Source organism: Macaca thibetana, chromosome X, assembly GCF_024542745.1.
Source record: "Macaca thibetana thibetana isolate TM-01 chromosome X, ASM2454274v1, whole genome shotgun sequence".
Lineage (NCBI taxonomy): Eukaryota > Metazoa > Chordata > Mammalia > Primates > Cercopithecidae > Macaca > Macaca thibetana.
Genome location: NC_065598.1, coordinates 10,681,278 through 10,694,139, shown reverse-complemented (window position 1 = coordinate 10,694,139; position 12,862 = coordinate 10,681,278). Strand labels below are relative to the sequence as shown.

At 39.6% G+C, this 12,862-nt stretch overlaps 1 protein-coding gene across 5 annotated transcripts in view; it reads left to right on the top strand.

Annotated features, from left to right (window-relative positions):
• The window catches only part of ARHGAP6 (Rho GTPase activating protein 6), a 550,354-nt gene that overhangs the window by 490,091 nt on the left and 47,401 nt on the right, over positions 1–12,862 (top strand). For all 5 annotated transcript variants that reach the window (XR_007722733.1, XM_050777262.1, XM_050777265.1 and 2 more), the window contains exons 4-5: positions 1,935–2,191; positions 4,483–4,678. Coding sequence is in view for 4 of the 5 variants with exons in the window: in XM_050777262.1 (XP_050633219.1) it covers positions 1,935–2,191; positions 4,483–4,678 (453 nt within the window). In the remaining variant the exon portion in view is untranslated. The remainder of the gene's footprint in view (positions 1–1,934; positions 2,192–4,482; positions 4,679–12,862) is intronic.

The window sequence follows — 12,862 nt, the reverse complement described above, 5'->3', positions numbered from 1 at the left end:
ATGTTCTTTTCACTCTTATTATGCCCTCTGTTATTTCATGTAGTTGTCAGCCTCACCATCCATGTTTCCAGACTTTTCCAACCTTTTAAAAGTAATATTTGATCATTTCTACAGACAAAATTATATCTATGTGTGTGTGTGTGTGTGTGCGCGTGCGCGCGCACACGTGCATCTCCTCAGGGTACATAACAGAAGGTTTTGCTAGTAGTAGACACAGCCTATTATCAATAGTGAGAATTATACCTCACTACACTGTCTAAATTGATCACTCAAAGGAGAAGTACCTAATTATTATTATTATTATTTTTTTTTTTTTTTTTGAGACAGAGTCTCGCTCTGTCGCCCAGGCTGGAGTGCTGTGGCCGGATCTCAGCTCACTGCAAGCTCCGCCTCCCGGGTTCCCGCCATTCTCCTGCCTCAGCCTCCCGAGTAGCTGGGACTACAGGCGCCCGCCACCTCGCCCGGCTAGTTTTTTTGTATTTTTTAGTAGAGACGGGGTTTCACCGTGTTAGCCAGGATGGTCTCGATCTCCTGACCTTCTGATCCGCCCGTCTCGGCCTCCCAAAGTGCTGGGATTACAGGCTTGAGCCACCGCGCCCAGCCCCTAATTATTTTTTATTACCATATATCACCTAGCTTTTTGCTAAAGAATGGCAAGCATCCTCTGAAAATCCCGAAATACTAAAGTTTTGATTTTTTACTTCAAAACAAATTGCATGCTTTTATAGAACCAGAGGTGCAGGCTTTTCAAGTAACATTTCTGCTTTTAATGTAGACTTGGTCATTAGCCCAGTGGTGTTCGAAATGTTGCCATGGATCAAGGAGGAAAACTTTTTAAAGTATCTTTCTACCTAATTTAATGTTAGCTTTTTCTTTCAAAAGAACAACCAACCTTAGAATTATTTTCCCTTGATCATTTTAGTTTCATTCATAGGGCTTCTAAAAACAATGGAGAGGTTAGATTCCAACTTACTGCTGCTAGGAGACCTAATTTGTAGTCTAAAAAGAATAATACATCTGATTACATTATTAGTGCCTTTCAGCATGAATCTAAAATATTGCCAATAAAACTCCTGGCCCTAAGGGTCCAAGGTATGTGTATACAAACAGATTTATGACAGAAATTCAGAAAGGAAATCTATGTATGTCTCCAAATAAAGCCATCAATTTCTGCACTATGCCCCTTTCCCCAAATTCTCCTTACTAAAGGATTTAACAAATTGTTTCCTGGGCCTCCCACGAGATATTTAGTGGCTGAGTCCACTCTGCATGTGGCCAGTAGAATGGCTTGAGTGTAGATCACGAGAGTGACAGCCCCAACCTAGCTGGCTGGAAATAGAATGTGGGGATAAGGAACACAACGAAAACAGAGCAGACTCCTTCCCAAGCAGTTCCCAAGCTGCTCCTCTGCCTGTCAGGTTATTCTTGCTGGGAACCTCAAAGTGTATTCAGTTGACTAAATTTCAGCCTTAGCTTCATGCATCTCTCTATTATAACACCTAATAGTCAGTCTGTTACCATGATTTGCATTTCTGATTATTCACTTCTTCACCCCAACCCATACTCTGAACACCTCAGGAGAAAGGATTGTATCTTTTATAAGCTTTGTGCTTCCCATTGCCTAGCTTGTTGTGGCACGTAGTGCGCAATCAATAAATGCCTGTTGAATGAATGTATAGACTAGAGACATGGAGAAAAACTAGAGACCTAGATGTCTAAGATGTGTGTTTATAAATACTAGTTTTCTTTATTGAAATGGAAACTTGGGCCATTCTGATTAACACGAATGTCACCTTTTTATTTTGATCGATGAGTCAGTTCTTCAGAAAACATTCCTTTGAACATGTCTGTCCTTACTTAGGTCTGAAACATAAATGAGAGTGTTCACTGGTCCAGTCAGTCTCTGAAAGTGAATTTTTTTTTTTTGATTCCAGAATTCATCCCGCAGGCATTTGGAATGCCCTTATCCCAAGTCATTGCGAATGACAGGGCCTATAAACTCAAGCAGGACTTGCAGAGGGATGAGCAGAAAGATGCATCTGACTTTGTGGCTTCCCTCCTCCCATTTGGAAATAAAAGACAAAACAAAGAACTCTCAAGCAGTAACTCATCTCTCAGCTCAACCTCAGAAACACCAAATGAGTCAACGTCCCCAAACACCCCAGAACCAGCTCCTCGGGTTAGGAGGAGGGTAAGGTGGCCAGTATTTGCTCTGACACCAGTGCTAGGAAAACTGAAGATGTACAGTTATTCTTTGACTTTTTGTTCATGTGAAAACTGGATATGTAGTTGGTGTTCAGGTGTCTGTCAACAAACTCCATTAATGAAGAATGTGCACTGGGCATGTGGCACCTTGCATAGCCTCAGACCTTGTCCTGACTCCTCTTGAAGCTGTTGGTGTCCCTCCTTTGTCACATCTGTGCTGCATGCTCTCTTAAACATTCGACAATATCACCATTGATTCTGGTCTCTTGTAATCTGTCAGTCTTGCCATACTTGCCCACTAGACTGTGAGGCTTGAGGGCAAGGCCCGGTGTTTTAGCTATTAATACTTTCTTCATCACCAGTCTGAGAACATGTCTGGCCAAATGAATTGGTGGTGGGTCTTCCTAAACAATGAGCTTTTTCCTTATCAATGGAGCATTTCTTTTTCTCAAACAGAACCATAGAATCCTCTATATATCCTCTTTCAAATACTCTAACAATATGGTACCAGTTGTTAAGTACTATGTTCTAGGTACTGTGCTATTATTTGAATTGTTCAGGCAAACTGGTTGGTGATTGGCTGAGTCAGTTCATAAGCATCTCTAAAGCTTCCAGGTCACTGGAAGATCTTCTCTCCCTTTTTAAAAACAAATCTGCATTTTATTTTTATCTTTTATTTTTTGACTCAGGGTCTTGCTCTGTTGCCCAGACTGGAGTGCAGTGGCATGATCACTGCTCACTGCAGCTTCAATCTCCTGGGCTCAAGCGATCCTTCTGCCTCAGCCTCCCCAGTAGCTGGGACTACAGATGCACACCACCACGCCTAGCTATTATTATTATTTAGTAGAGATGTAGTCTCACTGTGTTGCCCAGACTGGTCTTGAACTTTCGAACTCAAGTGATCCAAAGTGCTGGGTTTACAGGCATGAGCCACCACACCTGACCTTCTCTCCCTTTTTTCACTGTCACGTGGAGACCCAAAATTTTTGCCACCTCCAGCTGTTGAAGACTGCCCTAGTTAAAACTCCAGACACTTCCCACTTAAAACCCACATTTTTCAATCAGCCCCTAACATTCAGGGCTTGTCCGAGGTAGAGAGAGACCTGATCCATTGCTGTTTTTGCAGTATTGACTATGTTTAAAAATGAAGAAATTACAAAATTATGGAATGCCTGAATTTGCATGATGGAATTATTCTAATTCTGTCATTGTGTCTCAGACTGTGTATTGTCATACAACAATAACACTAAAACTCTAAATTTTAGCTTTCTGGGAATGTAGGGCTCAGGCAATTGTTCTCCCAAATGCCCTCTCCTCTGTCCAGGCCTGGCTAGCCAACTGCTTTCTCAGTGCTTCATCAAGTATGGGTGTGGCAAATACAATTGGTTCCCTGCTCCCTTTCCCTGACCCTTTACCATTCCTAGCATGCCAGCTCACCTTCCATCTGCCAACACCTTATTTCTTTGCTGAGGGCTTTCTCTGATGCCAGAGGCACCCAGCCCATCCAAATGGCAGGCTGTAAGTACTTAGGAGATAATATTATCTCTCTGCCCCCACCAGAGGCTGCCCTTAAGAAGTGATTCCTGAGGCTTGGTGTATAAATACCCCAGCTCTCTCACTTGATAGGGATAGCTCTAAGGTGCATGATCTACAGCTGTCTCCTAGAGCTCCCCAGAAAGATTGAACTCCAGTTGCCCACAATGATAATAGACTTGATAATGCTCCCTTCGTCAGCTACCTTTCCTTCCTTGTCTTATTTCCCCCCTCCCCTATAGGTGTTTCCCAGGACCACCTCTCTAATAAAGCACTTTGTGCTGTTTCTCAGGAAAACTAAGCTCAGGCTGTTTTATGGAATCATTATATTTTAAAAATCTACTTCCTAGAACCATAGTTGAGTTTTTTATTTACAAAACTTCTCTGACTACCTCATTCATTGAGTATGTAATTTTTTTCTTGTTTCAAGAAATGAAGTGGTTGGGCCAAAATACTTTAATTATATGTTTCCCATCGCTTGTTCTTCCATTTGGAAAATTTTGTCTATTGTTGAAATTGTAACTGCCATTATTAGCTTGAGGAAACCTTGTAGAGGTTTTCTAACTTTTTCAAAAGGCATATTTTTTCTTTCAATATACAAACAGAACAATTAAAGAAATCAAGCAATATTATTTCAAGTGTGATAAAGAGTCATGAGCAAAAGTATGTATTGGTTAGCATCTGGGGGCAGCTGGTTTTTTTGGCTATCTGTACTTTATGTTCACAGCTCTGTGTCACTTGCAGGGTGCCATGTCAGTGGATTCTATCACGGATCTTGATGACAATCAGTCTCGACTACTAGAAGCTTTACAACTTTCCTTGCCTGCTGAGGCTCAAAGTAAAAAAGAAAAAGCCAGAGATAAGAAACTCAGTCTGAATCCTATTTACAGACAGGTCCCTAGGCTGGTGGACAGCTGCTGTCAGCATCTAGAAAAACATGGTAAGTAGATTTGTCTGTCTAAAGTACTAAGGACTTTCATTTATTCAAGCATCATTCATTGAAGTACCCAATGTCAATTCTGTGTTCATCTGATCAAGCTCTGAACTGAAATTTCCTGTGTGAAAGTATACAGATGTGAGTGTTTGCTTAAGAGATTGTGGGGCTAAACAAGATTGGAGGAGGGGGTGAATCAACTTGATTCAGACTGCTTCGCTCCCAGTAGTCCTCAAAAGTGACTTTGGAGGCCAAGCAATTTAGTGAAGGATCAGGTTGGTTGGGCTGGGTTTGTCACTAGAACCTCTTTCAAACAGACCAGAGCCACTTTTATTGTTTATACATAAAAGTAGCCTAGGAGGTTACTCACAAGGGTTCCTTTAAAAAGTAAGAGTTCAACTTAAGTGATGATTCCCCAGTTTTTTTTAATAGAAAATACATCATTTTTGACAACAGGTTTATATATTGCCATTTGCATTTTTGTGGAAGCTGTCCACTTAAAATTTCTCCAAGTCACCCTTTGCAACTCAATTCCGGTTACTAAGTTGACTTAAGAATGAAATACAGTTCTTTAAAAATTTTTCTGAAATTTAGACTTCTGGCTTATTAAACTGCCATTTTCATAAACTAAATTTGTTTGCTGTAGTGTTAGCATGTGTGTTATGTACATGGGAAAAGTTTAATTACTTTTTTACTATAAAAATAATATGCTCATTGTAATAAAGTAAATGTGAAAGCAAAGAAAATTCTGCGGCTACCATATAGACATAACTACTATTAACATTCTCATCTGTTTCCTTCTAATAAAAATGGAACTTTATTTAAAATTTGTTAAGGATATATCTCAATTTCTTAATTCATTATAAAGGAAATCACAGGATAACATATGGATGACCTAATAAATTTGTTTATACAAAATTTTAAGTGTAGGTTCTTTTATGTTTTTTTACCTTATCTTTCACATGCCTGTGTATTACCTATGTACCTTGAACGTACGTCTCTTTCTCTACACACAAACACACACACACTGTCATGCACCACATAATGACATTTCCCTCAGTGATGGACTGCATAGGCAATGGGGATTGCATAAGGTTATAATACTGTATTTTTACTGTACCTTTTCTATATTTAGATACACAAATACCTAAGATTTTGTTACAGTTGCCTGTAGTATTCAGCACAGTCACATGCTATACAGGTTAGTAGTGTAGGAGCAGTAGGCTCTACTATATAGCCTAGGTGTATAGTAGGCTATACCATCTAGGATTGTGTATGTACACTCTATGATGTTTGCACAATAATGAAATTGCCTAATTTATTGCTTCTATCACTTTGGGAGCTTGAAAACAGGATAATCACACTATTTAAAATAAAATACAGAATTATATTTCTTCATCTGCAAAATGAACATAAGTACCCACCTCAAAAGTAGTGCAATGATTCAATTAATTAATGTGCATACAGTACTTAGAATAGTGCCTGGCATATATTATTATAGAGAGAGAAATAGACTCTGAATGAACCGAATGAATCTTCTATGTATGAAATAGAAAACTTTAATAGCAGGTCGCAGTAATTTTAATTTTGGCTGCATGTATTTTTTTATTTTCACATGGTTTCTGAATAATTGAAATTTCTACAGCAGCATGATATCACATAAGGACATTTTCTACACAGGTGGGACTATTCTCTTTCTACCAAGAGATAGAAAACAGAACTAAAAGAAATTGAGATGTTTACTTTGTTTCTGGATGTAAAGAAATAATGTTACAAAGATTTAAGGCTGGGCACTGTGGCTCAAGCCTGTAATCCCAACACTTTGGGAGGCCAAGGCAAGAAGATCACTTGAGCCTGGGAGTTTGAGACCAGCCAGGGTAATATAGCAAGACCCCAATTCCGTATCTAAAAAATACAATTCTTTCTGATTTAATTATATATTGTACTAGTCATAAATTTTTCAGTGGCAAGAGAAAGGAACCCAGATAAAACTAGATTAAGCAAAGTGACCTCCCCCAAATAACAACAATTTTTTTTTTTATTAATCAGAAAAACAACTTTTATTTAATACATGTTTATGCTCTGTACATATTAGGTCCTTGATAAGATGTTTGACTTGAAGCTGGCTCATTTTCTGCCTCATATATAGTCTCTAAGTTACAAAATTATTCTGCAAAATTCTGATTAAAACACCCTATTTTTGTGAAACTTGATTCTGGAAATAAATCTTTTACCTAGTCTTAATGTTTCAATATGCATGTATATTGCTTCATAAGGAAGGTTGTTACTAGTTATACTCTTGTCATGATACTCCTTTTGTATTATGTCTGAATGGGTCTTTTATTAATGATAATTCTTTCTCCCTCATTAGATTAGCAACTGCTCCAGAGCAGAATTTTTTTTTTTATTGTTCTTTTCTTGTTCTTCATACTTGGCTTATTTCTTTTTTTTTTTAATTTTTTTTTTTAAATTTATTTATTATTATTATACTTTAAGTTGTAGGGTACATGTGCATAACGTGCAGGTTTGTTACATATGTATACTTGTGCCATGTTGGTGTGCTGCACCCATCAACTCGTCATTTACATCAGGTATAACTCCCAATGCAATCCCTCCCCCCTCCCCATGATAGGCCCCGGTGTGTGATGTTCCCCTTCCTGAGTCCGAGTGATCTCATTGTTCAGTTCCCACCTATGAGTGAGAACATGCGGTGTTTGGTTTTCTGTTCTTGTGATAGTTTGCTAAGAATGATGGATTCCAGCTGCATCCAAGTCCCTACAAAGGACTCAAACTCATCCTTTTTTATGGCTGCATAGTATTCCATGGTGTATATGTGCCACATTTTCTTAATCCAATCTGTCACTGATGGACATTTGGGTTGATTCCAAGTCTTTGCTATTGTGAATAGTGCTGCAATAAACATACGTGTGCATGTGTCTTTATAGCAGCATAATTTATAATCCTTTGGGTATATACCCAGTAATGGGATGGCTGGGTCATATGGTACATCTAGTTCTAGATCCTTGAGGAATTGCTATACTGTTTTCCATAATGGTTGAACTAGTTTACAATCCCACCAACAGTGTAAAAGTGTTCCTATTTCTCCACATCCTCTCCAGCACCTGTTGTTTCCTGACTTTTTAATGATTGCCATTCTAACTGGTGTGAGATGGTATCTCATTGTGGTTTTGATTTGCATTTCTCTGATGGCCAGTGATGATGAGCATTTTTTCATGTGTCTGTTGGCTGTATGAATGTCTTCTTTTGAGAAATGTCTGTTCATATCCTTTGCCCACTTTTTGATGGGGTTGTTTGTTTGTTTTTTTTTCTTGTAAATTTGTTTGAGTTCTTTGTAGGTTCTGGATATTAGCCCTTTGTCAGATGAGTAGATTGCAAAAATTTTCTCCCATTCTGTAGGTTGCCTGTTCACTCTGATGGTAGTTTCTTTTGCTGTGCAGAAGCTCTTTAGTTTAATGAGATCCCATTTGTCAATTTTGGCTTTTGCTGCCGTTGCTTTTGGTGTTTTAGACATGAAGTCTTTGCCCATGCCTATGTCCTGAATGGTACTACCTAGGTTTTCCTCTAGGATTTTTATGGTATTAGGTCTAACATTTAAGTCTCTAATCCATCTTGAATTAATTTTCGTATAAGGAGTAAGGAAAGGATCCAGTTTCAGCTTTCTACTTATGGCTAGCCAATTTTCCCAGCACCATTTATTAAATAGGGAATCCTTTCCCCATTTCTTGTTTCTCTCAGGTTTGTCAAAGATCAGATGGCTGTAGATGTGTGGTATTATTTCTGAGGACTCTGTTCTGTTCCATTGGTCTATATCTCTGTTTTGGTACCAGTACCATGCTGTTTTGGTTACTGTAGCCTTGTAGTATAGTTTGAAGTCAGGTAGCGTGATGCCTCCAGCTTTGTTCTTTTGACTTAGGATTGTCTTGGAGATGCGGGCTCTTTTTTGGTTCCATATGAACTTTAAAGCAGTTTTTTCCAATTCTGTGAAGAAACTCATTGGTAGCTTGATGGGGATGGCATTGAATCTATAAATTACCTTGGGCAGTATGGCCATTTTCACGATATTGATTCTTCCTATCCATGAGCATGGTATGTTCTTCCATTTGTTTGTGTCCTCTTTTATTTCACTGAGCAGTGGTTTGTAGTTCTCCTTGAAGAGGTCCTTTACATCCCTTGTAAGTTGGATTCCTAGGTATTTGATTCTCTTTGAAGCAATTGTGAATGGAAGTTCATTCCTGATTTGGCTGTCTGTTTGTCTGTTACTGGTGTATAAGAATGCTTGTGATTTTTGCACATTAATTTTGTATCCTGAGACTTTGCTGAAGTTGCTTATCAGCTTAAGGAGATTTTGGGCTGAGACAATGGGGTTTTCTAAATATACAATCATGTCATCTGCAAACAGGGACAATTTGACTTCTTCTTTTCCTAACTGAATACCCTTGATTTCTTTCTCTTGCCTGATTGCCCTAGCCAGAACTTCCAACACTATGTTGAATAGGAGTGGTGAGAGAGGGCATCCCTGTCTTGTGCCAGTTTTCAAAGGGAATTTTTCCAGTTTTTGCCCATTCAGTATGATATTGGCTGTGGGTGTGTCATAAATAGCTCTTATTATTTTGAGGTACGTTCCATCAATACCGAATTTATTGAGCGTTTTTAGCATGAAGGGCTGTTGAATTTTGTCAAAAGCCTTTTCTGCATCTATTGAGATAATCATGTGGTTCTTGTCTTTGGTTCTGTTTATATGCTGGATTATGTTTATTAATTTGCGAATGTTGAACCAGCCTTGCATCCCAGGGATGAAGCCCACTTGATCATGGTGGATAAGCTTTTTGATGTGTTGCTGAATCCGGTTTGCCAGTATTTTATTGAGGATTTTTGCATCGATGTTCATCAGGGATATTGGTCTAAAATTCTCTTTTTTTGTTGTGTCTCTGCCAGGCTTTGGTATCAGGATGATGTTGGCCTCATAAAATGAGTTAGGGAGGATTCCCTCTTTTTCTATTGATTGGAATAGTTTCAGAAGGAATGGTACCAACTCCTCCTTGTACCTCTGGTAGAATTCAGCTGTGAATCCATCTGGTCCTGGACTTTTTTTGGTTGGTAGGCTATTAATTGTTGCCTCAATTTCAGAGCCTGCTATTGGTTTATTCCGGGATTCAACTTCTTCCTGGTTTAGTCTTGGAAGAGTGTAAGTGTCCAGGAAGTTATCCATTTCTTCTAGATTTTCCAGTTTATTTGCATAGAGGTGTTTATAGTATTCTCTGATGGTAGTTTGTATTTCTGTGGGGTCGGTGGTGATATCCCCTTTATCATTTTTAATTGCGTCGATTTGATTCTTCTCTCTTTTCTTCTTTATTAGTCTGGCTAGTGGTCTGTCAATTTTGTTGATCTTTTCAAAAAACCAACTCCTGGATTCATTGATTTTTTGGAGGGTTTTTTGTGTCTCTATCTCCTTCAGTTCTGCTCTGATCTTAGTTATTTCTTGCCTTCTGCTAGCTTTCGAATGTGTTTGCTCTTGCTTCTCTAGTTCTTTTAATTGCGATGTTAGAGTGTCAATTTTAGATCTTTCCTGCTTTCTCTTGTGGGCATTTAGTGCTATAAATTTCCCTCTACACACTGCTTTAAATGTGTCCCAGAGATTCTGGTATGTTGTATCTTTGTTCTCATTGGTTTCAAAGAACATCTTTATTTCTGCCTTCATTTCGTTATGTACCCAGTAGTCATTCAGGAGCAGGTTGTTCAGTTTCCATGTAGTTGAGCGGTTTTGATTGAGTTTCTTAGTCCTGAGTTCTAGTTTGATTGCACTGTGGTCTGAGAGACAGTTTGTTATAATTTCTGTTCTTGTACATTTGCTGAGGAGTGCTTTACTTCCAATTACGTGGTCAATTTTGGAGTATGATGTGGTGCTGAGAAGAATGTATATTCTGTTGATTTGGGGTAGAGAGTTCTATAGATGTCTATTAGGTCTGCTTGCTGCAGAGATGAGTTCAATTCCTGGATATCCTTGTTAACTTTCTGTCTCGTTGATCTGTCTAATGTTGACAGTGGAGTGTTGAAGTCTCCCATTATTATTGTATGGGAGTCTAAGTCTCTTTGTAAGTCTCTAAGGACTTGCTTTATGAATCTGGGTGCTCCTGTATTGGGTGCATATATATTTAGGATAGTTAGCTCTTCCTGTTGAATTGATCCCTTTACCATTATGTAATGGCCTTCTTTGTCTCTTTTGATCTTTGATAGTTTAAAGTCTGTTTTATCAGAGACTAGTATTGCAACCCCCGCTTTTTTTTGTTCTCCATTTGCTTGGTAAATCTTCCTCCATCCCTTTATTTTGAGCCTATGTATGTCTCTGCGTGTGAGATGGGTCTCCTGAATACAGCAGACTGATGGGTCTTGACTCTTTATCCAGTTTGCCAGTCTGTGTCTTTTAATTGGAGCATTTAGTCCATTTACATTTAAGGTTAAGATTGTTATGTGTGAACCTGATCCTGCCATTATGATATTAACTGGTTATTTTGCTCGTTAGTTGATGCAGTTTCTTCCCAGCCTCGATGGTCTTTACATTTTGGCATGTTTTTGCAATGGCTGGTACCGGTTGTTCCTTTCCATGTTTAGTGCTTCCTTCAGGGTCTCTTGTAAGGCAGGCCTAGTGGTGACAAAATCTCTAAGCATTTGCTTATCTGTAAAGGATTTTATTTCTCCTTCACTTATGAAACTTAGTTTGGCTGGATATGAAATTCTGGGTTGAAAATTCTTTTCTTTAAGAACGTTGAATATTGGCCCCCACTCTCTTCTGGCTTGTAGAGTTTCTGCTGAGAGATCTGCTGTTAGTCTGATGGGCTTCCCTTTGTGGGTAACCCGCCCTTTCTCTCTGGCTGCCCTTAAGATTTTTTCCTTCATTTCAACTTTGGTGAATCTGGCAATTATGTGTCTTGGAGTTGCTCTTCTCGAGGAGTATCTTTGTGGCGTTCTCTGTATTTCCTGGATTTGAATGTTGGCCTGCCCTACTAGGTTGGGGAAGTTCTCCTGGATGATATCCTGAAGAGTGTTTTCCAACTTGGTTCCATTTTCCCCCTCACTTTCAGGCACCCCAATCAGACGTAGATTTGGTCTTTTTACATAATCCCATACTTCTTGCAGGCTTTGTTCATTTCTTTTTCTTCTTTTTTCTTTTGGTTTCTCTTCTCGCTTCATTTCATTCATTTGATCCTCAATCGCAGATACTCTTTCTTCCAGTTGATCGAGTCGGTTACTGAAGCTTGTGCATTTGTCACGTATTTCTCGTGTCATGGTTTTCATCTCTTTCATTTCGTTTAGGACCTTCTCTGCATTAATTACTCTAGCCATCAATTCTTCCACTTTTTTTTCAAGATTTTTAGTTTCTTTGCGCTGGGTACGTAATTCCTCCTTTAGCTCTGAGAAATTTGATGGACTGAAGCCTTCTTCTCTCATCTCGTCAAAGTCATTCTCCGTCCAGCTTTGATCCGTTGCTGGCGATGAGCTGCGCTCCTTTGCCGGGGGAGATGCACTCTTATTTTTTGAATTTCCAGCTTTTCTGCCCTGCTTTTTCCCCATCTTTGTGGTTTTATCTGCCTCTGGTCTTTGATGATGGTGATGTACTGATGGGGTTTTGGTGTAGGTGTCCTTCCTGTTTGATAGTTTTCCTTCTAACAGTCAGGACCCTCACCTGTAGGTCTGTTGGAGATTGCTTGAGGTCCACTTCAGACCCTGTTTGCCTGGGTATCAGCAGCAGAGGCTGCAGAAGATAGAATATTTCTGAACAGCGAGTGTACCTGTCTGATTCTTGCTTTGGAAGCTTCCTCTCAGGGGTGTACTCCTCCCTGTGAGGTGTGGGGTGTCAGACTGCCCCTAGTGGGGGATGTCTCCCAGTTAGGCTACTCAGGGGTCAGGGACCCACTTGAGCAGGCAGTCTGTCCCTTCTCAGATCTCAACCTCCGTGTTGGGAGATCCACTGCTCTCTTCAAAGCTGTCAGACAGAGTCGTTTGCGTCTGCAGAGGTGTCTGCTGCGTTTGTTTAGTTTACTGTGCCCTGTCCCCAGAGGTGGATTCTACAAAGACAGGCAGGTTTCCTTGAGCTGCTGTGAGCTCCACCCAGTTCGAGCTTCCCAGCAGCTTTGTTTACCTACTTAAGCCTCAGCAATGGCGGGCGCCCCT